The sequence below is a fragment of the Plectropomus leopardus genome, chromosome 16 (assembly GCF_008729295.1).
Source record: "Plectropomus leopardus isolate mb chromosome 16, YSFRI_Pleo_2.0, whole genome shotgun sequence".
Taxonomy (NCBI): domain Eukaryota; kingdom Metazoa; phylum Chordata; class Actinopteri; order Perciformes; family Serranidae; genus Plectropomus; species Plectropomus leopardus.
In genome coordinates this window covers 20,901,374-20,924,807 of record NC_056478.1, presented here as the reverse complement: position 1 = coordinate 20,924,807, position 23,434 = coordinate 20,901,374, and the positions used below count along the sequence as shown (strand labels likewise).

The 23,434-nt window shown below is 37.8% G+C and overlaps 1 protein-coding gene across 1 annotated transcript; it reads left to right on the top strand.

Annotated features, from left to right (window-relative positions):
* The first annotated feature begins 738 nt into the window (after window positions 1–738).
* rab10 (RAB10, member RAS oncogene family) lies at window positions 739–19,154 on the top strand. Its single transcript, XM_042503042.1, has 6 exons — window positions 739–1,427; window positions 7,723–7,783; window positions 9,251–9,389; window positions 13,236–13,325; window positions 15,598–15,699; window positions 18,047–19,154. Exons 1-6 carry the CDS (start codon window positions 1,301–1,303, stop codon window positions 18,131–18,133), a joined length of 606 nt encoding a protein of 201 aa, XP_042358976.1. The 5' UTR covers window positions 739–1,300; the 3' UTR covers window positions 18,134–19,154.
* The last annotated feature ends 4,280 nt before the right edge of the window (window positions 19,155–23,434 follow it).

Sequence of the window (23,434 nt, the reverse complement as noted above, 5' to 3'; positions counted from 1 at the left end):
CTTCCTCTCTTTATTTCTTTAAAGGCTACCTTTTTCTCCGTATGTCTTTCTTTTTAACTCTGTGGCATGTCTGTACTCGGCAGTAGAAAGCAGGGCATACTCAACATTCCTAAGGAGTGTCTGAGAGTCAAACTACTCTGACAGGCGGAAGAAGGAAAGAGTCTCACACAACACACACACACACACACACACACACAGAGAGAGAGAGAGAGAGAGAGAGAGAGAGAGAGAGTCTAAAGAACCTTCATCAATGTTGTGTACATGCAGATACTCTTTGTGTGTTTCCAGTTATTAAAAGACTTCAGAGGATAAGTGTCTCCACAGTTCACAAAGCAGAGGATGTGGGAAACGCCCGTAACAAGCACATAAGCACTTATATATGACATCACTTGGCCTGACTCACAGCTGGGATAGTCACCGCATCAAATGCCAGCTTGCCATGAAAACTGAAACACACCCCGGCTAGGACAGATCCGCAAGAAACCGGTCGCCATGTTGGATCATTAGATACGTTTCATACAATGAAATAATGGGAGCTTTGAGCCTAAATGTCCGAGTAATGTGCGCAGTAACATTTGCCCTTTCTGTCATCTAAGATACGCCCTTTGCGAGGACAGCCAATCACATTAGAGCACTTACAAAATGACGGTAACCACGACCAGTCAGAGGCGTGGAATTTGACAGAAGGGGCGGGAGAAAGGCGTGTCTGAGGGGCCCAGGGTGTCGCCGTGGTGGCTCCCATTCGAAGGCGACGGCGGTCGTCTATATTTCGGTTGAAATCTCTCCAGAAAAAAAGCGAAATAACTCCCAGCAGACAGCGATTTTTACAGACTCTGACGTTGTGATTTTTTTCAAATTCTTCTCGGTCGAGCTTGTGGGCAGCCGGGCTCTGGAATGACGGGGTGTGCCGAGAATTTGAATTAGCTCGCCGTTAGTTTGAAGAAAGAGTGAGTCGGGGTAGAGAGAGGAGCCATTTTGTCCCGACTGTGTGGGAGAAAAGAAAGAGTGGAAAAGAGGAATCACTCGGGAGGAGATCCTTATTTTTGCTTTCTGTTCTCATGCTGTAAGGGGGGGAAACAGTCGGGCTTGGGAATTATAACTTCTCCACGGGCACGTTATTTGGGTGGTATTTAGCCAACTAGCTTGCCAAGCTAATCAACAAATCCCAGATTGTTAACCGTTAACAGTCAAGAAGAAGCGGGGCAGTTGGACAGGTTGGAGCTGGCTTTAGACTTCACATAGGTGTGCTAGGTTATCAGTTTTTTTGTATCTCGTCTGGGTTAACACAAGCTGTTTTTCAATGGCGAAGAAGACGTACGACTTGCTGTTCAAGCTGCTTCTGATCGGAGACTCGGGCGTGGGGAAGACCTGTGTGCTGTTCCGCTTCTCTGACGACGCCTTCAACACAACCTTCATCTCCACCATAGGTAAGAAACAGCACACAGTTACAGCACGTTGTACCTTATTTCTTTGCTTAATCTCCCATCGGAGCTAGTTTGACAGCTGCCTGACTTTCTCCCGCAGCTGGAAATGGTAGGCAGGACATATTTGGTTAGCTAGCATGCTATCAGCGTGCACTGACGTTAGCTTCTCCTCAGGCCTGCACAACTTCAAAAAATCTGGAAAGCTACTTGCGCCTCTTGGCGAAACCCACTCACCTCTGTTTCACAGGACTTTAATAACAAAACATGATTGTTATTTTGGTGTAGCCTGCCATAAATGGCAAGTATAACCGGTTTAAGTGCCGGAGGAATTGCTGTCACGGCACTTGACCCAGTAGCCAGTGAGCTAAAGAGGCTAACAGTGCAGGGCCGTGCTGATGTTACAAAAGCCCCAAATAAAGCTGTCTTCCCATATAATTGACTGGTGTTTACATCTCGGTATCAACGTGTGGAGCTGTCCTGTCATGAATTACACCGTTAAAGGTAACAAATATTTGGATCTTGTTCAAAATAACAAATGCAACACAAGCAACCAACAATAGTGATATATTAACAAATCGAAGAAGCAATAGCACAACATAAAACTCCCTATTACAAGAAGGTTTTAAAAATCTAGTAGAGGTACACAATCATTGCCTGTTACATCAACCTTGAGTTCCAAAAGAAAAAAAATACTAGTTATTCAAAACTTCTTGTTTCAGATTGTCAAATACATTGCTTTACTAGTCTTTCATTACTGCTGCATTATTATGTGGGTAACATTTTGTGAAGATCACATGTCCTGTATGCAAAATCTGCATTGCAACTGGTGACTGTAGCTGTCGGATAACTGTAGTGGCAGGCAAAACTGCAGATGATCCTAGATAATGCCTCTCACCCACTACACAACATGTTGACCAGTCTGAAATGTTCCTTTAGCCACTGACTGATCCAACGGGAAATCATTCCTGCCCGACGCTGTTAGACTTTATAACTCACTCCCCTCTGCCAGATCCATTGACACTGAGCTTCTTGTGGACTGAGCTCATTTTATCCATATTTATTCATTGTTCTTAATCTGTTATCATTGTTTTTAATCTGTTGTCACTGTGTCTTAACGTGTGTTGTCGTATTGTATTGGGCGGCAATGATGACTTAATTTCCATTAAAGAATTAATAAAGTAAACTATCTGGTTATTTATCTAGTGGGGTAAAAAGTATGATAGTATCCTCTGAGATGTAGTGGAGTAGAAGTATAAAGTAGAAGAAATTGCCACTAAAAACTATTCAAGTGCCTCTTACCTACTTTCCACAACTACTCCGAAGAGAACCATAAACAATTCGTCATGGTGGTATCATCAGCTTTTTAACTCTCTGTCCTCTATCATGCATCCAGCATCATGCTCACATGAGTCAAGTGTCAAGCTATGTCAAATCCCTGCACGGCCCAAGTGAAGGCTCCACTTACTCCTGTTGCTTAAGATCAGTGCTGAGTAATAATGTAACATTAGACGTGTGTTGCTGAACCAACTGCACGAAGCTGACTGTTCGCAATGCACTACCATTATATCCTTGATCTCTTGATTTAGCTTTTATTTAATCTTGTCATAACTTAAGCGTTGACATCTCCTTTGACTGTATGCCTCAGAACAAATAGCCAATGGGTGACAGTGTTCCCAGTGGCATCTATGCCCGATTGTATTTGCTGAGGTACAGCAGTGAGCATCACACTGTTGTGACGCTGTCTTTCACACGTGTGTTTATGTTTGTTTATGGTTTTGATGATGTTTTGTCTTTTGTCTGATTTCACACTCTGTCTTGTTCCTCAAATTCTAGTCATAGGCTGAGTTAAATTCAAAATATCAGAGTTCTGCCAGTTTAAGAGGAGGCTGTGTTATGATGGTCAGATGCAGACGCACAGGTTCTTCAGCAGTCAAAGACCAATAGTGATCTTTGTTCCTTGCAGCGGTGCATTCCCTGAAGAGTTGGGTAGTAGTCAAATGTATCAATGTCTGTAAGTGTCTGAAGTAACTGCAGATGATTTTTCCTTATCTTAAGAAAAAAATTACATATTCAACATACTTCATGTCTACCCTTAAGCAAAACTTTAGAATAAGCTCCAAAAGACTACATGTGTTGGACCCTGCTGAAGCAATTGTCTATATATCTATTACAAACTTGCTTGTTTCTAGTCTAATTTATCCAAGAACTTAGGTAAACATAAAGCATACTGTTATGTTAGTTTAGAAGTTGTTTCACCCTTTAAAACCTGAGAAAATTGATTTGATTTATTTAAAAAAAAAAAAAAAAAAATGACGGCAATGAGCAACTTTACAAGATGGGCCAAAAAAACTGGTAAAAACAAATGAACAAGAAAATGACCTAAAAATAAATAAAATCTTGAATACAATTTCATGGAAAATAATTTGGAAAATAAAATACTTAAAAATATATAGTTTTCTGTATTTTTTGTCTCCATTTTTCATATAGTTTTTTTTTAAAAAATCATTTTAAAAAACTAATCTTCAGGTATTTTTCTTGTCACCTTTCACTAATTCTTCTAATTCGTGGAACAATTCTTAGTTTAGGAAGTGCACACTTCATGTGTTCCCCCCTCAGTTTGACAAGACCTGAGAAGAACTGGCACTATATGAATGTCATAACATTCTCTTTGAGAGCTGTCCACTTAAAAACTACAACATGGTCATAAGCTTCTGTCCCAGCTTGTCTTTGCTCTATATCTGTATTCAAAACAAACCAGCATGCTGTGTGATCAGAAGTTAAGTATCTGGTGGAAATAATTTCTCAGCACATCATAATCCAAAGTTTTAGTTGTCAGGGAGCTCTTATTTTTAACAATATACAGTAAAATAAGTGAGAGTCCAGTGATAATGATTTTTAGATACTGCCTATTGATTCTGCTTCTGGGAAAATAATACCTCATTCCTGCCGCAATTGGTGGATGCACGCAGGTTTTTTAACACGGGTAAACTCGGGTAAACGGGTAAGCTAAGTAGCAGTATTCCCACTGCCACTGAGGGCGAGTCGGCCTTTCGAGTTGGCCTTTCTGTAAGCTGGTGTGTGTGTGTTTTGCTTATTAAGACCCCCTTTCAAACTCATTGCAAATGTATTTGAATCTGTGTTTTAGCGGAGGGAATGGACAGTAATTAGTGATGGTGTGTCATTGGTGTGCAATGATGTCCTTTTGGTTTTGTTGCTATATGGTTTGTGGGTTGAATTGTTTTGCCTGTATTTTGTTGGCTTTAGTTGTTTCTAATGTTTTGGCAGACACCACTCTAAGATCACTGGATGCAACAAACTAAATGCATTACAGTACTGTGGTGTAGAGAGAACAAAATGTACAGTCCAAAGTTTGCAAAAACTCTACCACTTCACATTTAGAGGAGGCCCTACACATAAATCAGGTATGGCCCTTTATGTCAAAACTGGAAATTCCCAACAGGAACAGAACTTTTTGGAGAACCAGCAGAACCAGGACATGTGAAACAGGAGTGTGTTCTTCTGACACTCATACCTTTGGAGACACAGATACACAGCTGCTTCTCAAAATACCCCCACTGGAAACCCCCCCCTCACTCATCCTCATTTCCAATCGTCAGAGTGTCTCTGCCCTCCCTCCTTGTGTACTTGAGGTTATGCATATTAAGAGTGCTGAATATGCATCATGTTAGGATCTGAAATCTCTTTCCATAACACCATCATGAATTTTGTATGGAAACTGGCAATGGCTTGGTTACATTGGAATTCATACTTGGGGAAGGAATGGTTCCTCTGGGATTAAGAAAGATGGCTGACCATAAACCATGTCCTTTTTGCTCATGAATTCCAATTCAAGTGTCATTCTCTTCTGTTTAAGTGTGCCCGTTTTTCCAGTGATTGGGTAAGCCTGTGATTGCACAATGCACATATTTTCTTGACAACTTGCTAGTATCCCTCAGCAGTAAAAAAAAAAAAAAAAAAATTAGTCCTCGCTAGGAACACACAATGTTATGTCAATCCCTGCTGAACTTGACTTATCACAACACAACTTAGTTCTGGTTGTAAGAAAACTTATACTTTTATTTTTTTTATGCCTACTATTTAATTGCGTCTGTTGAATGTTTTTAAGGTAAAATATCAATGCAGGTACAATAAGTTGTGTCCTATCTGTAGACATCTTCAGCTCCTCTTTGTCTCTCTTTGTTTCTATCTAACTTTATCTTTCTGTCCTCCCTCCCTCTCTCTGGGGAGTGGATAATATTTTGTGAGTCACACCTTGGCAGCCAGTTCCTTCATTATTCTATGGCCCTGCTCCACCTAGAACACAGCTGTTTTTGGGACTTTTTAACCAACCACAATTTCTGACAAGAGCTGAAGTGACAGCCCACTATTAAACTGGAAAACCCATGGCCAAAAAGTGTCAACAGTTGTGACTCACACCTTTTGAAATTGGCCTCCTGTTGGGCTTCATGATTATGAGAAAACTTAACTTAATATTGTGAACAAAATAATTCATTAGAATTATTTGTCTACATTTTACTTTTGAACCTTGTATATTTTACCTTAGCTGCAACAAGTAGATGGCAGTGACTGTCTGCATTTTCTGTCTGTCAGCAACTTTTTTGATAATTGACTGATTGAGTCACTATTCAAGCAAAAAATGCCAAACATTACCTGGGTCCAGTGTCTCAAATGAGAGTATTTGCTGCTTGTCTTTGGCCTATACGAGAAGCAATTTCATAACTTCGACTTTTGGACTGTTGGTCGAGCAAAAGAAGCTATCTGAATATGTCATTTGAATTGAATTGAGTGAACGATTTGCCAAGAAAATTATGGGCAGCTTAAGTGATAATGAAAGTAATTCTTAGTTTAGTACGTACATTTCCAAATCTAGTGGTAAATGCACATTTTAGTTACTTAGAGCCCAAGGTAACGTCTTCACCTAGATCTTTACATTTATTGACTGATTTAAAACAGAGAAAGCAGCAAATGCGTACAATGAAGAAGCAGTAAGTAGAATAATCAATTCATCTTCAGATTTGAAATGCACAATTTACTTAACCAGAAATCTTCAATCCAAAGATTCAGTTTACCACCAAGGTAATCCATATCAACAGATATCTATGCAGAATGGTTGGTTATTAGAACAAGATTTTTGGTTTCCGTTTGAAGTGTGAGTAGTATTGGTCAGCCATGTTTGAATGGCAAGTAAACTGTTTGTCTGGACGAAATGCAATTTCAAAACCCACTGGTTGTCGTCTGACAACGATTTAGCTTTATATTAGCTAAAATTAACTTCTTTCATATGCAGGTATCTATTTATAGAGATTAGCCAAAATGGGCGGCCTGGGTATCCACTTACAACACACAATCTCCCAAAGCTTTGGCCATTGCCCTCAGAGGCTTAGTTGTTGTCACAACTATAGCTGATGGGTTCCCAGATTGCCACTAGGGCAGCACTGTTAATCATTTGCCTGTTTGCAAATTTCTAAAAAACACAAATTTAAATAAACATATTTTAATAAAAGAAAACTGTAGGATAAAAGGTAGAAAGGAAGGATAAAATATGAGACAGTTGACCAAGAAAGACTTTAGATGCCGTCAACCTCCTGAGAGAAAACACTGCGGAGCTGCCTTGTATCAGAAATAATTAAGTCCAGCCAAAATGGAAACTGAAATCTGGTGGTTTCCACATTGAAAAACATGCTCACATAGGAAAAACTGTGTGCTCGCCCACCACAGTCGATCCTCTCACTGCACCAACAGTCAGAATGCTCCAACCAAAACTAAAAGTCAGTAATACCCCTCAAATATGCATAACATCATGTTTCTAACCCGCTGAGTTTAAGCACAGGTTTTACAGTAATAAGGTTATTGCAGTGAATACTCTGTGTGTGTGTGTGTGTGTGTGTGTGTGTGTGTGTGTGTGTGTGTGTGTGTGTGTGTGTGTGTGTACACACCCATTGTTAGCCAGCTGCTGATGCCATAGCTGTGTGCTGATAGGCTCAAGGTCTGGGCATGACAGTGCAGAATCAGGAAGAGATAATGTTATTGTCTCCCTGATGGAAACACTTGACACTCACTTTCCATTTCTGTCTCCTCCTAAATGTTTTTTCTTTTCTTTTTTTCTTTTCTTCTGATTCTGATTCTCAGTTTGTATCAGTGTCTGTAAATCCTCATTTCAGTTTCCTCATGTCTGCCTCTCATTGTCAGTGCTTCATGTGCTAGTTAGTCATATATATTATGTCATATGTGTCATATATGAGCTGTGTGAGCTAATATCCTTTCTTTTGTATTACAGGAATAGACTTCAAGATCAAAACTGTTGAATTACAAGGAAAGAAGATCAAACTACAGATCTGGTGAGTCACTGGACTGTTTTGAGTTTGTATATCCATGTTTAAGTTCTGTGTTTAGAGGAGTACAGGACGGATACATACACTGATGTGAGAATCGTCTTTCAGTTCTGCCTCTTCTGTTTGTGCCTTGTAATAGTGAAACATCTGTTTGACATGCCTCCCCCAAGCCCAGAACTATGCTAGGACAGGAAATGGTCATCAGTCCATCAGGATCACTGCTGCAGGGTTAACATTGTAGTCCAAACAGCTGATTTTCTTCAACCAAAATTATTTGATTTTTAAAAATTTCCTCTGCAAGCATGATGAAACATGAATACTGAACTTAGGTTGACAGATGTGATATTATATGGTTGCATTCATGGCTTTAACAAACAGTTATTTGCATTATCTATTAATTCCCCAGATATTAAGTTGATTGATTAATTAATTATTTGGTGTAGCTATGTATGTCTTTGTTTTGTCTGGACAGCAGTTCAAAACCCAAAGGTAATCAATTTGCCACCATACAAGACAAACTATAGCAGGAAATCGTCATATTTGCGAGGCTTGAACCAGCAAAGTTTCTTAATGTTTGTTGAAAAATAATTTAAGTTTTAATTAACTGATATGCAAAATTGTTGTGTATTAATTGTCTGTTTCAGTTCAAATTGTATATAAGCTTTATCATCATGTTATTAGTGAAAGAATAAAGGAGGAACCAGGATAAATTTTGCACACTCAGCAATTATTTCTAAAATCATAGTGAAACAGTTAGTGTAAGAGTAGGTTTGATTTGCTCATGTGAGCCTGGTGCTTCAGGGCTGCTTCTCTTCTGCGTCAGCAGTGATGATGGATGTTGGCAGGTGATAGGTAAAATTCTACAGTTGAGGTGCATGCTAGACGCGTGAGGGATATGGTTAGCCTGCAGAGAAGATGAATGTGTGTCTTTGCAAGGTTCAACCTGACTTGTAAGGTTTATCAGGCTTCGTAAATATTGTATACATTTTTAAAATAAATACTTTCATGCTCAGTCACAATTTTGCAAATGGGACAAATGCTTAAGGGTACTTTGGTCAACCTCTTTTGGTGACAAAGGAATTGCATTATAATGACACAGACAAATCTCTGACTGGCACACCTTATGTTCTGTAACTGGCATAAATAATGAAGTCAAATTTTCACAATTGAGAGGACTAAGCATGCCAGGTAGAAATCACAAATTTAGAGCTGATGTTTCTGTATGCTGAACAATTATGTTAAATTATCCTGTTTTTTGCTTTTCCGGTTCAAGCAAAACTTTGTCAACATTTGTGGTTGTGTTGTCACTGAAAGCAAAAATCTCAGTCTTGTGAAGTAATCGGCATTTGAGCAACAGTTATGTCACACTGCAGAGATTTTATGGCCAATTGGTGATATAATGTGTTTAGGGGTTGGAGTTAATTCAAGAAAACAGCTAATACAAACAAATAAAAAATGTATGTGTTTTTGTAGGGACACAGCGGGACAGGAACGGTTCCACACCATCACCACCTCCTACTACAGAGGAGCCATGGGCATCATGCTGGTCTACGACATCACCAATGCCAAGAGCTTTGAAAACATCAGCAAATGGCTGCGTAACATTGACGAGGTAAAACACACACGTGCACACAGACACAAATGCTCTCCAAAGTCTGACTCGATATCATGATGTGTATTGCCGTGCTGGGTAAAGTCTTATGAGGAGTGTGAACAGGATGTTTTGTGTTTGCACTTGATTTTCATCTATTGTTTTATCTTTGGCATACTGACAAAGTGTCTTAAATACTTTGAGGGAATGCAGCCAACATGGCTAACTAGCTGGCCGATGTGTATTCAGTGAGCTGTGTAGCAGGAGTGTGACTAAATTACATCAGCTGAGCCAGATGTCTGTTTCCATCTGGCTCATTGTGAGACAACTAGAGGTTGTACTGTTTTACCTCGTGAATTAAAGTGGAACCAAAGTTCAACTCCTGATGATGTCAAAGATATGTTCACTGTTTCAAACTGTGGCTGTTAATCTTTTGGGTTTTTTTTTATTTGTTTATTAGTTCCCTGAACATTCTGTACACATCTTCATTATTATTGTTATTTTATTCTATATCATTTAATTCTATTTTACTCTATGTTAAGTGCTTTCCTTGTATATATATTTGCATTATTTTGCCTTTGTAATGAATATTTTATTCAGTTGCTGCTCTCTTACTTGCTGCTATAACAAAACAATTTCCGTCACAAGATTAATAAATTATTTCTATTTTATTCTATTATTCTATTCTGTGTGTTTGGAATAACAGCTAATACACTCTAGAGATGGCATCTGATTGCCCTGTAACAGTTATTATATTAATGTTGTAACAGGTGTAGACATCGACACTTAACACTCACATTATGTAAACATTTTAAATTCTTTATAAGCATCATACCATTAATCAGGGCAATTTTATATCTACTAGTACCAAATAATTATATAAGAATTCTTAACATACTCATATTTATACCACCGTATATACTCGGGGTGTAGTGTTACACAGAAGTCATGGTTCAGTGTGAGTTTGGTACTTAGAAAAAAGGATGTGTTTCTTTTCATGTATTTTGAAAAGACAATAGTTCAAGTGTCAAAGACAGACACTGAGATAGCATTTTGCCCACTGGCAACTTTGGTAAACTATTTTCATAAAAAAAAAAGGACCATTTTAGCCATTTTTGTATTACAATGTACAAACACTTCCCAAAAGGCAACAGGTCACAGCAGGCTATAAAACTTAAAAGCATCTTTTGTGCTATGACACTGAAAATAGATAAATAGAATTGTAAAATATAAAACTCATGCAAAGGAGGCGTATAACGATTAGTTTCAACATAGCTATATTCCAGTTGAAACGCCAACTGCTTCAGTAATTGTTTTATCCTGTTCTGCTTTTGCATCTTAAGGCTGCTTGAAAGCAACAGGAAAACAGAGAAGGGCTCCAGTGTTATTTGTCCGTGTGTTGGTAATCAGTGCATGTAATTGTTGCCATCGAATGTGAATTAGCAAGTTAGATGTGTTTTCATTCACATACCCTGCAACGGTTGAGCAACGACAACACACCGTCCTTGTCTTATACATATATATGTACATATACTCTGTTGCGGTTGTAACGGAGCTTGCAGGCATGGTGGTCAGCTCTGCCATTTCATCGGAGCTCGCCATAGTGTGATGGACTCGCACGCTAAACCGCTTGTTGTTCTAACCTTAGCACAATTAGATCTTGTGAACTTTGGTTCCAAATTACGTTCAGCAATTTACCTACTGTGTATTCTGCATGCGCCTACATACACCGAACCGTGACCTCTGTACTGTGACGGTTTGGTGCAAATACATGAACCATTACAGTGATAGTCTGGACTGTATTTGTCTGATCTATAGCGTATACACGACATATTAAAGTTGTTTATTCTTTATGCGCTTTAACCATTACCAGTTTTTGCCACTTGCACTATATATAATCTGAACTATATATTTTGCTTGCTTATGGTATATACCATAGCATATTCATTTCTCATTTCTCATCATTTCTCATTTTATATATATATATACACACACACACATACGTATATACATATATATATATCCTAATACTGTTTGTTCTGGATATCCTCTGTACATAACTTTGCATTGTCTCTGTTTTTTGCACTTCTGGTTAGATTAAGTTTCATAATGGTGTCAGTAATTATCATCAACTCATATTTAACATCAGACAAAAATCAGCCACTTTGTTGCTTGTCTCTATTAACAGCACAGATTATTAGATCAATGTTAAAAAGAGGTTACACAATACTGGAGTCCTGTATGAGATACTTCAAAGTTTTTGTGCATTGTGGGCAGCCGAGAGAGAGAATTTAACAGGGTTTGAGAGAAGTAGTTTTTATATTTTTGTTTTGTCATGATGGATACAAGGCCGTAAGGGAAAGAAAGTGAAGCCTAATGTAACGCTAGATCCGTCTCTGCAGGTAATTGTAACTTTTAGCTTCCTTTTCCCTGTTGTTTTAATGTTGGTGCTACTTAGCCTTGTGTTGTGTTTTCTATTTAAATCTTAATCTTTTATCTCAGTAGTTGTTATTCTGTTATGTGATGTGTAATCTTATGGGATCCATGCCAGATTAAACGCATCAGTTTAATTACTGTGACCGTTTTAATCAATAGCTGACATGATCTGTCTTTACTATGCCTGGGTGGGTGCAACACTACACTATAATCTTGCAACACGTGATCAGTATGAAGGTGTTACATCTGTGGGTGAGACAACCAGGCATTGGGCTTGTCTGGAACAGTTTCTTGTAATTTTTCCATCCTTACTGTGAAAGAGGTTTGAGTCTGATTAAGGAAAGGAAACACAATGCATTTCCTGCAAACTTAGAACTTGACCTTGCTCATGTTGCACTTCTGTGGGTGAAAGCTTGTTGTTGACTCCAGAGAGGGTTAAAAGGATGCAGGCATACTGTGTGGAGAGTAATATGAATACATACTTGAACAGGGGTTCCCAACTTTTTTTTTTTTTGGCTTGTAGCCTTCAGAGGTCCCTGTGTTCTATGAGTTGTGACCTCTTCAACCAAAGAGTGATTTTGTTCTATTGTTTATTTCACAGCTGCAATGATAGGTCAATTCATCAAGTAGGTGATGAACCGAAATTTAATCTGCAACTAATTTGATGGACCTGTTTAACTTTTTTCCCTATATTTTATAGACAGAACTACTAAGTATTGTGAAAATATATGGACGTTTAATCAATCCAGCCCTAGATATCTCTCTTTATATTTTTTCAAGAGGTAAAATTATTAAAGCTAAGACAAATAAACTGGGCGACTGACAGAAAATTAATCAGAAATCATTTTGACTGTCCATGAATTTCTTAGATTGTTTTTAAAGGCAAAAGGCTAAAATCCTCCCATTTTTTATTCTATGTCATTCTAGATTGATGGGCCATTTTCCACTTTTGTCTGATTTTATAGATTGATGATGTAAATATTTGTGAGTTGCATCCCTAAAACTATCAATTAGAGTTTAAAGAGTTAAACAAACAAACAAAAAACGCAAGTCTATGTGGTAGTGTTTTCCTGTTCTTCTAATCAACTTGTCACCTTAAAGGTTTGTCTTGAGACCTGTTAAGATTATCCTGACAGTGACGTTGGAACCAGTGGTCTAGAAGATTAAATGGGAAGCTGGTTTTGTCACACTAGTGTCACTAACGGGTTCATGCATTTCTGATAAAGACAGTTGCGATAATTTTTTGCTGTAGTGGCTATTACAGGCTTTGAAATGTAAATAGATAACCTGTTTGTGTCCTTTATTATAACTGATAGACTGGCTTGTGGGATCATGTGCCGGTGGAGATGAGGCTAACTTTAATGTTGCTGATATGAAGAAGTAATCTCTCTCTCTTTCTTAGGTAATCCCTCTTTTTTTTCTCTTTTTCAGCATGCGAATGAGGACGTTGAGAGGATGCTGCTAGGCAACAAGTGTGACATGGAGGACAAGAGGGTCGTACCAAAAGCCAAGGGGGAGCAGGTGAGATGGTGCAGTCCACTGCAGCTATAAGCAGCCACTCATCATCAAGGTCTTGCATGTCAATAGACTTATTTGTTGCAGCTACTTTTCAGCTACTCGTTTAGTTCATAGAAAGTTAAACAAACAACAGCATATGAAGTAGCAGGAAGGTAAAGAGAGACTACCATAATGGAATTTAAATAAAAGGTATTAAAACTGTTGAAAATAGTTTGTAAGCTGCTTGAAGTTACTTGTGAAATGTCAGCTTACACCATCCACTAAAACAGTGCCTCCTTATAGTATGTTCAGTAAGCTGCTGTTTGTCGTTGCATGCCATGAAGGCTTAATATGCCTACTTCAACAACTCAGCTACTCATGACAACAACTACTCCAGCAGTTTCTTGAAACAAAACTGATCTAAAATATATAAAAATACAAAGGGAATCCTTTTCATTTAAAATTTTAACTAAGAGTTTTTGCACTGCCACATGTCGCAGGTACACAGGGACGTTTATTACGTTAACTATGCAATGTTTCTCTAAAGGTAGCTGCAGCTGAGTGAAGGTTAAAGAATAACCAGACTTTGTAGATGAGCTCAGGGGATCAGGGCAGAGAAATGTGTGGCTCCTTAATGTCTTAACAAGTACAGTTGAGCTGCCCTTGATCGGGGACAACACCACCGGAGGGCCTTGTAACAACAGGACATTTAACACTAAAGTTTGTATTGATTCATCCTCATGAACATGTGTTGTTGTAGCTCATTTTAACAATATAAAATATATAAAAAGCAACATTTCATAATTCAACTTAATGTAAATGTTTACTTGATGAATATAAGACTGATTATATTTGAGCCTCCAGACAAATTCCAGATCTGTGTTGCAAGAAATGATGGGTCAACTTGTCTTGGAAATCCTCATATATTCTCTAAAACTTGCTGCATTCATGCTCAAACTAAACACTGCATTGTTTAAGTATGCAAAATAACAGTTGAAGTAACTGATGCCAGTGAAATATTGTTGCAGCTGGTGCTTGATACTTACAGCAAAAATTAAGCAGATGACTTTATTTTCAGGACACTGTCTCTACAGCTTGTGGCATTAAATAACTGTTACTGTTTGTGGGCATAGAAAAAATCTGAAAAGTGGTGTAATTTATTTTGAAAGGGATTGCTTGTGTACTAACAGTTACAGTCATAGAAAACAGCAGCACAAAATCACAACATGTCCAAATCACTGAGGAGATATTTCTTTTTTACAAACCAACAATGCCTCAAACAATGTCTGATCAAAGACGAAGGCTAGTAGAAATATCAGCGCAACTACTTGTGATGCTGAGTGTGGATTGTTTTGTGTAAGAATAGATATTTGGGCAAAACTGTTCCTAACCCCAAGTAATTAACGTTGGTTCATGGTTTCTTTTTCTTTGAATATGTTTATCATAAAAAAGGTCATAAATTCCATTCTGAATAGCTTTAAAAGTCTTAAGTCTTAAATCTGACCTGTTTTAAGCTGTAGGATCTCTGTATACAAGAAATGCACAAAGTATAGTCACTGTGCAGTACAATGTTTCAGGTATGACTTAAACCAAAACTGCAACTTATCTGACACAAAATGAGATCTATGTCTCAGATTCAGCACCAGTGTCCAAATTCTCTCCAACTCTAGTGATTGTGCTTCTCTTGTTGCAGTCTTTTTAAACTTGTGCCTAAATCCTTGTGAATGAAATATTTGTGCAGTCAATAGCACGCCATTTCTAAGATATTTAAGTAAGATGTAATTTTTCCCCTCCTGTGAATGTATTATTCGCTGATGGGAAATGTTTTGAGAATTTTCCCCTTAGGGGGGAGTCACTGCAGTGACCTCTGTATTCAGTGATGTCACTTACTGTACACGTCCTCTCTTAGTATATGAGAGTTTGGTCACTTGATTAAAACTTCTGCTACAGTGCTGCCAAGTTTCAGTCTGAGCTGAGAGGTAATCGGCCAGAGCAAGTGAAAACATCTGTGTGTGTGCATGTGTGCGTGCACGGGGCCTTTTAAGAGCTCTGGCTCAATTTACCAAAGCAGACTAGCAGTGACTAGTCGCTCTGCAGATTTAGCAACATCATATACAGATCTGCTGACTCATACATACATCTACCTGATAAGAATGGAAGTGTTAGTATACATAGTGTGTTTTTGTGTGTCTGCCAGCAGTGATACCTGATCTCTGTTCTGCACACTTTATTTTTGGACTTTCTTAAACTGTTGACACACTCATCGTTCTAACTCGCCCTGCTTTCTTCTCCACAGATTGCGAGGGAGCATGGCATTAGGTTTTTTGAGACGAGTGCTAAGGCCAACATCAACATCGAGAAGGCTTTCCTCACATTAGCAGAAGACATCCTCAGAAAGGTGTGTGTGTGTTTAAATAATGATTTATCAAAGTGTATGTACATTCCTTTTATAATAGTAAAAACAACAGGAATGCTTTTATTTGACTGGATCATATTTTTCTGAGATTCTGGTATTGATCTATTTATTTATAAATATAATGTATTGATAGAATCTCAGAAAGAAATGCATCAGTTTGGGTCTTATTATTACAATCCATATTACTCTCCAAGTAGCCTTTTCTTAGCTTTGGTTTATGTAGACTACCTTGGTCAACAGTAAGATGCAAATTTGTGATGCAAATTTTACGTGGAAGGGTATCTAACTGTGATGAAAACATGCTGCAGCCTAAATGGCTAAATAATATGCTGACAGGTGATGTAGCCACTGCTGTTGTTTAACCTTAAATGTTTACAATATAGATTGTCAATCAGAAGAACACACAAGCTTCCTCTTTGTCCACATTGTGGCCTTTAAAGCCTAGTTCAGACCAAAGATTCAGATAGTAATAATGAGAAACTTGCGACTACAGTTGCATTTTAGTGATGAAATGGCAAAAACAGCAGAGACCCACCAACCTGTTGACGTTGGGGCGTGGGGACATAATTGAGACAGGCTTGGAAGAGACGGGGGTCTATTGTCAGAGAATACTGCAGCAGGCAAACATGCCGTCTGTGGACAGTTTACTGACTTGGCCAGCCACTTAACCACAAGCTAGTTGACTGTTGAAACAGTGTCATGTTTTAAACCAGCCGCTGAAAATTTGACTTGATGAGTTGCAGGTGACACCGTCAGCCGGCTTGAGTTGAGTTGAGTTTACTTTCCCCCAAAATATTCTAAAAACTTTCCATCAGCACTCATATCTCCATACCAAACACCCAAATTATTGTCTACACCCAAATCAGAAATTTCTAAGTCCACTCTGAATTTGCAGATTTGGTAAATTTTTTTTATGTATTATGAGAAATAGTAGTATTTACAACCTTGGCCAAGTCGAGCGCACTGGCCCTAACTAAACTCGTTTAACAGCCCGCAAGTCCCATGTCTTACCTGAAAGACTAACTTACTGATCTTGTGAAAACATATTTCCAGATAGTCAAAGACATAAAAGTGTGCATCCTGGTCATAGTTCATTGTCAGTCACACTGGATGAACCAGCAACTGGTTCAGTAAAAATGTACTCACTCATCTCTACATAATAAACACTTTACAGTTTACTCTGAAGTGAGCAGTAAAATGGGATTTCAGACACTCACAGATTGTTGTTATCTTGCTTCGTCGCCAACAGAAGTAGCAGGACAGTTTTCGGATGCTCCTTAATGTACTTGCACAGAAGGATTTTCAGGAAGACTGAAAAAAACAAAGTTAAAATCAAAGATAGGTAAACATTCAACTATATGTACATTGAACATGAAAGTAGGTGAAAAAATAGAGAATAGAAATGATATAAAAAAAAACAACAAAGAACAACATACAAGGTCTATATAAACCCCAGGGTTTGCACAAGGTCCTTTTAAGTGTGTGAATTTTGAGGAAAAATACAGTTCTGGATTACCTTGAAAATAGCATGTTTTTACAAAGTGCTTAACAAGTCCTAGAAACTCAAATGAACCATACAAGGCTGTCTTATATTTTGACCAAAGTTATTTTTCATGAAGTTGTTATAATTAAATTGCTCAAATCAGAATTTGCACTTGCATCACAGTCTGCAATGTGGCGACCTCTCCCTCTTCTTTCTGCCTGCGTGTATTATTTGCAGATCGACATTGTGCTTTATTTTTATTTTGCTCCACTCCAGACTATTTTGACAAAACACTTATTTTACTTAACTTTTTTAATGGTCTACAGTTACTTCCATCAGACTAGTGTGTGAGGTAAGGGCTCAAAATATTCTAAACATTGTGTACACTAAAATTGATGTAGATTTCTTTTTAGGTGGCTAAAATACAGTCCTCGTCCACAGCAGTACATTGCTTAGCTTCTGTAACGGTAGATTTGGTTTATCAAAGAAGTTAGCAAGCAAGACAGTCCATAAAGTAAGCACAGTAGAAATGTCAGATCGGTGAAGTCACTATGCTTAACTATCTGAAATTACAGTTGAAAATGACCACAGAAATAAACAAGTTTGCCAGTTTTACAAATCTCTGCAATTCAAATCTTTTTCCGGTTGTCTACCCGAAAGTGATTGCTGTTTGTGCACTGTTACAGTGATTTGGTCAAAGTCAGTGTTCTGAAAATTGTAAACACATTGTATGTTTTTTCTTCCACTGTAAATATGTCAAATGAGATAAAATGAATAGATGACGGATGATTTTCCTCAATTCTCATGTATTTACTACAAATTGTTTTTGTGCATTTTGTTCGACAGACGCCCGTAAAAGAGCCCAACAGTGAAAACGTCGACATCAGCAGCGGAGGTGGAGTCACAGGCTGGAAGAGCAAGTGCTGCAGTTGAACAACTCCTCAGTTTCACTCACACTAACGCACACAAACAAACACATATTCTCTCTCTCTCTCTCTCTCTCTCTCTCTCTCTCTAACTGCTAACTCTCTCGCTCTCTAACCTGTCTCATGAGTTTTCTTGCACACTGACACTCTCTGTCTGTCTCTTTATCAGAATAAAACAATAAACCACTTCACTTGTCTAATCCCCCTCCTCCCCCACCCTCCACCATATTCTTCCACTCTCCATATGATGATCATTTTTATTTCTGATAAAAAGAGAAATCCAGTCACGTTTCTTGTCATTTGTTTTAAAAGTTGTTAAAAAAAAGAGAAAAAAAGTGTGAAAAGACAAGCTCATATTTTTAATATTTCCTTTGCCTGAGCTTACCTGGTTGGACACCTTCACCCACCCTTAACCCCACCCCCACCCACAGCACTCACCTTCAGTCAGAGAAAATCAAAATAAAAGAAAATTAAACAAAAAAAAAGACAAATGTAGGATTAACATTTTGTACACTTAGTGGGGTTTCTGTTGTCTAACCGTATTTGGTCATTTACAATTTGTTACCAAGTGACAGAGGCGTGGCTAGCTCCTTTTGTATGTGGGGGTTTATTTTGTCCTGTGCCTTATATGGGAGACAGGGGCGGGGCTGTGTGGTGGGCGGAGCCACATCCACCCAGTGAAATTACAGTTTAATATTCTGTGGGTTCAGGCTTCTGTCACGAGGATGCCGAACTGAAGCAGAAGCGTTTGAATTTCTCCTCCAGCCAAGAGAACGGCATTATACAGTATGTCCTGTTTATTGATGTTTTATTTTTATCTGTATGATTTATTTTACTTTTATTTCTTTTTCCCTTTTTGGGTTGTTTTTTTTTTTTTTTCCTGCATGCAGATTTCTTTGGGTTGGAAGCGTTTCTGTGACGTTGTGTAACGTTTGCCACTGGGTAACTGTGGGCGGGAGGTACCGAAGTTCTCTTTGGAAATTCAAACAGTTTTGCAGATCCATTAAAAATAAGCTTGTTTAAGTTAACTTGTTTGTCCTCAATCATGTGCAGTGTGTAATTTCATGTGTCTACTCATGTCAGATTAAAAACACTGTTTCCATTCAGTTGATTTCTTGCAAAATTAGGAATGTTTTTTACCTAGCAGCATTTCCACCCAACACTTTCAGTACAGTGCCCATAGAAGCAGTACATAACTGTATGGACATATATTCAAACCCTTAAACTGTCTCCAATCTCCACCACTGTCAGTTAGTACTTTATAGTGTAACTGGTAGGGATGGGTGATCATTTTTGTGGGCGAAATTTGGTTGCAATCCAATACCAAGTAATACAGGGCCGGAATTGCCAATATCTGTACCGATATGACAGCTTTTATTATTAAAATTGGCTTATACATTTTCACGTAGGGGAAAACAGCTAATAGAATGCCCCTGTAATGAGTCCTAAAACCCATAAATGAATCGGCATTTTGGCACCTCCAGTTCCCTCGTCTCAAAGTCGATGAGTTTTTTTTTTTTTAAAGGTTTTCGGTTAGAGCCCTGAAATAAGATCTGTGCTTAAGCTTAAGAGACTTTAAAGTTTCATTTTAAGATATAAAATATGTCAGTAAACACCCCAATCGTAAACTTTGAAGCTTTTGTGTCTTAAAAAAGGCATTTGCTAACAAGTGACTAAATGAGACTACAGTGTCATCATGCTGAGCCTCGCCGAGCACAGTTTTACAGCCTCGTGGTGGCAATGTTTAATCATGCCACCACGGTGTAGTCCATTTATAGCCCTAACATTAGCTTTTGACTTCTTGCAATTACATTTAGGCCTAAAAAATCATAAAAGTGGATTTCATTTCTAAAGATTATCTTGCTAAACAAAACAATTAAGTATCAAAAATATTTCTTTACCATGGAGCCTATTTTCTGCAATGATCCAAAGTCCAATGAAAGAATTGCATGGGCTTTTTCACGAGGGAAGCAGGGTGATGCCAACTTCTGTGTTGGCCTACAAAAAAAAGTCATCCAAGGGGCACTCCGATGACCAGTTACAGTATGAAAATGTTACATTATTTAATGCTGAAGAGCTGATGTGACTAAATATTGATTTCACTACTACTACATACCTAGATAATCCTTGCCTGAGATTTTCAGAGTCTTTTGTTTTGTTGCAGCTATAAGTTATCTTTTTCGTTTTTATTTTTCCTTTTTCATTGAGCCATTACTGCTATCATGTGTCAGGATGCACGCTGTGGTGTGCTGTCTGTGTTCTATTAAGAGTGCAGACAACAGAAATGCAGTGTGGAAGCAAACAGCTTGTGCTGTAGTTGTGTTAACGACAATGGAGCGTTGTTTTCAGAGTTAGTTTTACTGTTGAAATACAAATAGGTACGACGCAGGAAAGAGAAACTGATCCCTTTTTTGGGATCGATCCTGTTGATGGAGGATTGATTTTAAATGAAAATGTAATGCTGATTGTATTGATATTTTGGTATTGATCTGCCCACCCCTAGTAATCTGGGTTTTACTCACTGCTTCATCCAAGTCTTGCCGTCTTCCTTCTTCACTGGTATGCAGAGAAACATCGATCCGTGGAATGGGTCTGCACACCAACATTTTTTTCTGAACAAACACAAACAAGCAGGAGTGTTAATAGCATGTTTGTACTTTAAGGCTGAATCCAAATGTCCATCCTCTGGACTTGTGGACTGAGCCCTCCAGGACTTTAAGTCATACATACTGTAACATGTTTTCTGACATCACAAAAAGTCTGCAAGGGCAGAGACACTGAAGTCACTGATAAAAAGGCCTCGGGCCTGTTTCACTCGTTGCCATGGAAATGTTTGAGTTACAACTACATTCATGTCCATTGTGATAACTGCTGTCATACTCTGTCTGCTCATCTGTCCCAGCAGATAAGATATAAATCCCTGTACAGGCTTTTTTTTGACTGAACAAAATGATATTCACACATTACAGAGCAACATATAGTCTACACATATTTTAATACAGAAATATTTGTAAATAAGGCAACTATGGCTAAATAAATTGGGCAGTACTGACACTTGAAGACCTTCCTTGGATGTTTTTCAGTCACTTTGCCACTATATTACACCACAGTTTTTAGCCTTTCGGGTAGGCTGCAGTAAAAAAAGCATTTTGATTACCTACACTTCTACATATTTGCATATCATATTTGTGTTATCTATTTGATGATGTAATTAAATATTATTTCTGGCCCACATGATTTAAGTTAAGTTTTAATGCAGCAATTCATATTTTTTTTGTCGTTTTATTTAATTGGAAAAATTTAGAGCATCATGTCTGTATTGCTATGAACTGTAGATAATTAAACCTGCAATGTCTGGTTAAGTCTGCACTCTGAGCGGAAATGATAAAAGTCTGCAGAAATTCCACTTGAAGCTCGTTGTAGGCTGGATGAATTGTGGATTTGGACAGACCTCAGCACTCGTAGACTTCTGTGAATGCACCCATAAAGTTTACAAATCTTACAACTGCACCTTACACTTGTGTGTTTTGATGTTGCACTGTTGAACTTGAATGGAAGAAAAATTAACAAATTACTCAAAATCAGTGGTGGAGGAAGTATTCACATCCTGCACTTAGTAAAAGTAAAATTAATAATACCAAACTGTAAAAATGCTCTGTCACTAGTAAGAGTATTTGGGGAAGCTTAATTTTTAACAAAACAATTTTATGCTAAAATCTCAATTTATAAAGTAACTACTTACTAAAGTTTTCAGATAAAGGCAGTGGAGCAATTATCTTGATTATACTTACTTTCTTTACCACTTTCAATGCAGGAGTTTTACTTGTAGCAGAGTATTTTCACAGTGTGGTGTTAGTACTTTTACTTAAGTAAAGGATCTGAATACTTTTTCCATCACTGGGTACTCGAATACTGTTATTTGAGTAAATGTAAGCTACTTAGTTACATCCCCCCACTGCTCAAAAGTGCCAGCATTAAGACTAAAACCATGTTTTCCACTGAGATGTTGGATACTTAGATTCCACTGTTTCAATTTACAACAAAAATAAAGGAGCTACTCAGTTTGGAGAAACTGAGAAAATATGTATAGACTGAGCTAATAAATCTTCAGACCATGTTGCCTCAACAACAGTTGATACACATATTTATGATATTAGTATACTAGTACAGTAGGGTCTTTGGGAGTTTCGAGCAGTCAGTAAGCAGGACACTGGTTTATCAGGTGTCAACTGTCACAGAACTTATCCTGTCTTTCCATGGCGCCCCCTGATGGCTGCTGGTCTGAACTATCTACAGTAATTTATTACGACAAAGTTAAGTTGTTTTAATGTTTACATGTCACAAAGATTGTGGTCCAGTTATTTCATATTATTTTTTTTTAAATGGACAAACCAAACATATAGAAAACATCAGGTACAAAAGGTACAGCACCGGTTAAAAAATAAATAAAACAACAACAATAATAAAATGATAGTAATATAAAACAATATATCTGGAAGATGCAAGCATAAATGTGGAATACAAATGATAAAAATGAAACTGACAAATGAGCAGACAAGAAAATACATATAAATGAAAAAGAAACCAAGCATATAAAAAGTTAGATAAACAGGGGTACAAACATACAAATATAGAGGTACATTCAGTCAGATGATTTGGGAAAGTGAAAAGCATAATTTTCCAAAAGCTTTACATTTTTTTTGTTATTTATTATGCTGAGTGATTGAAGGTGAGCTTTTTGTTCCAGGAGGAGAGATACAAACTTAAGATGTGACTTTGAGAATATCTGTTCTTGAATGACAAATTTAGCGTTTGGAATAACAACATTAATTCAGGAGCTCTATTGTCTGAATGATCATAACAGATGATATCCCTGAGGTTAAAGGAGTAGATTGAGTGAGAGGTTTCAAAGAAGTGAAATCTGTCCAAATTTTTTTTTTGGATATTTCACATTTAAAAAAAAAAGCTATGTGTAATAGTTTATCTGATATGTTTGCAAAAGGAGCAGGAAGTGCCGGTGTCTGTGAATTTAGCAATAAGGCAATTAGCAGGGTATCTTTTGTGTAAATGTACTCCTTTAGCCTTATATGAGATTCTTACAGTATAAGGTAAGAGTCAAGCCCTTTTCCCGTTTATGTTTTCAGCTTTTGATCTCCCAAAATATGCCTCTATGTAGTTTTATTCTATCATTTGAAAGATCGGCATATGTTTTCACATATTAAAAAAAAACACGTTATCTATTAACTCGTATGTTGTATGTACCCAGGAAGTGGCTCATAGGTTTGACCCAAAAGCTGATAACTAATAA

Bases quoted from the DNA above. Each gene is read 5' to 3' on its own strand.
- rab10 (XM_042503042.1), top strand. From the start codon at position 1,301: ATGGCGAAGAAGACGTACGACTTGCTGTTCAAGCTGCTTCTGATCGGA. The intron at 9,390-13,235 runs GTAAAACACACA...TCTCTTTTTCAG, and splicing joins GGCTGCGTAACATTGACGAG to CATGCGAATGAGGACGTTGA. The intron at 13,326-15,597 runs GTGAGATGGTGC...TCTTCTCCACAG, and splicing joins CAAAAGCCAAGGGGGAGCAG to ATTGCGAGGGAGCATGGCAT.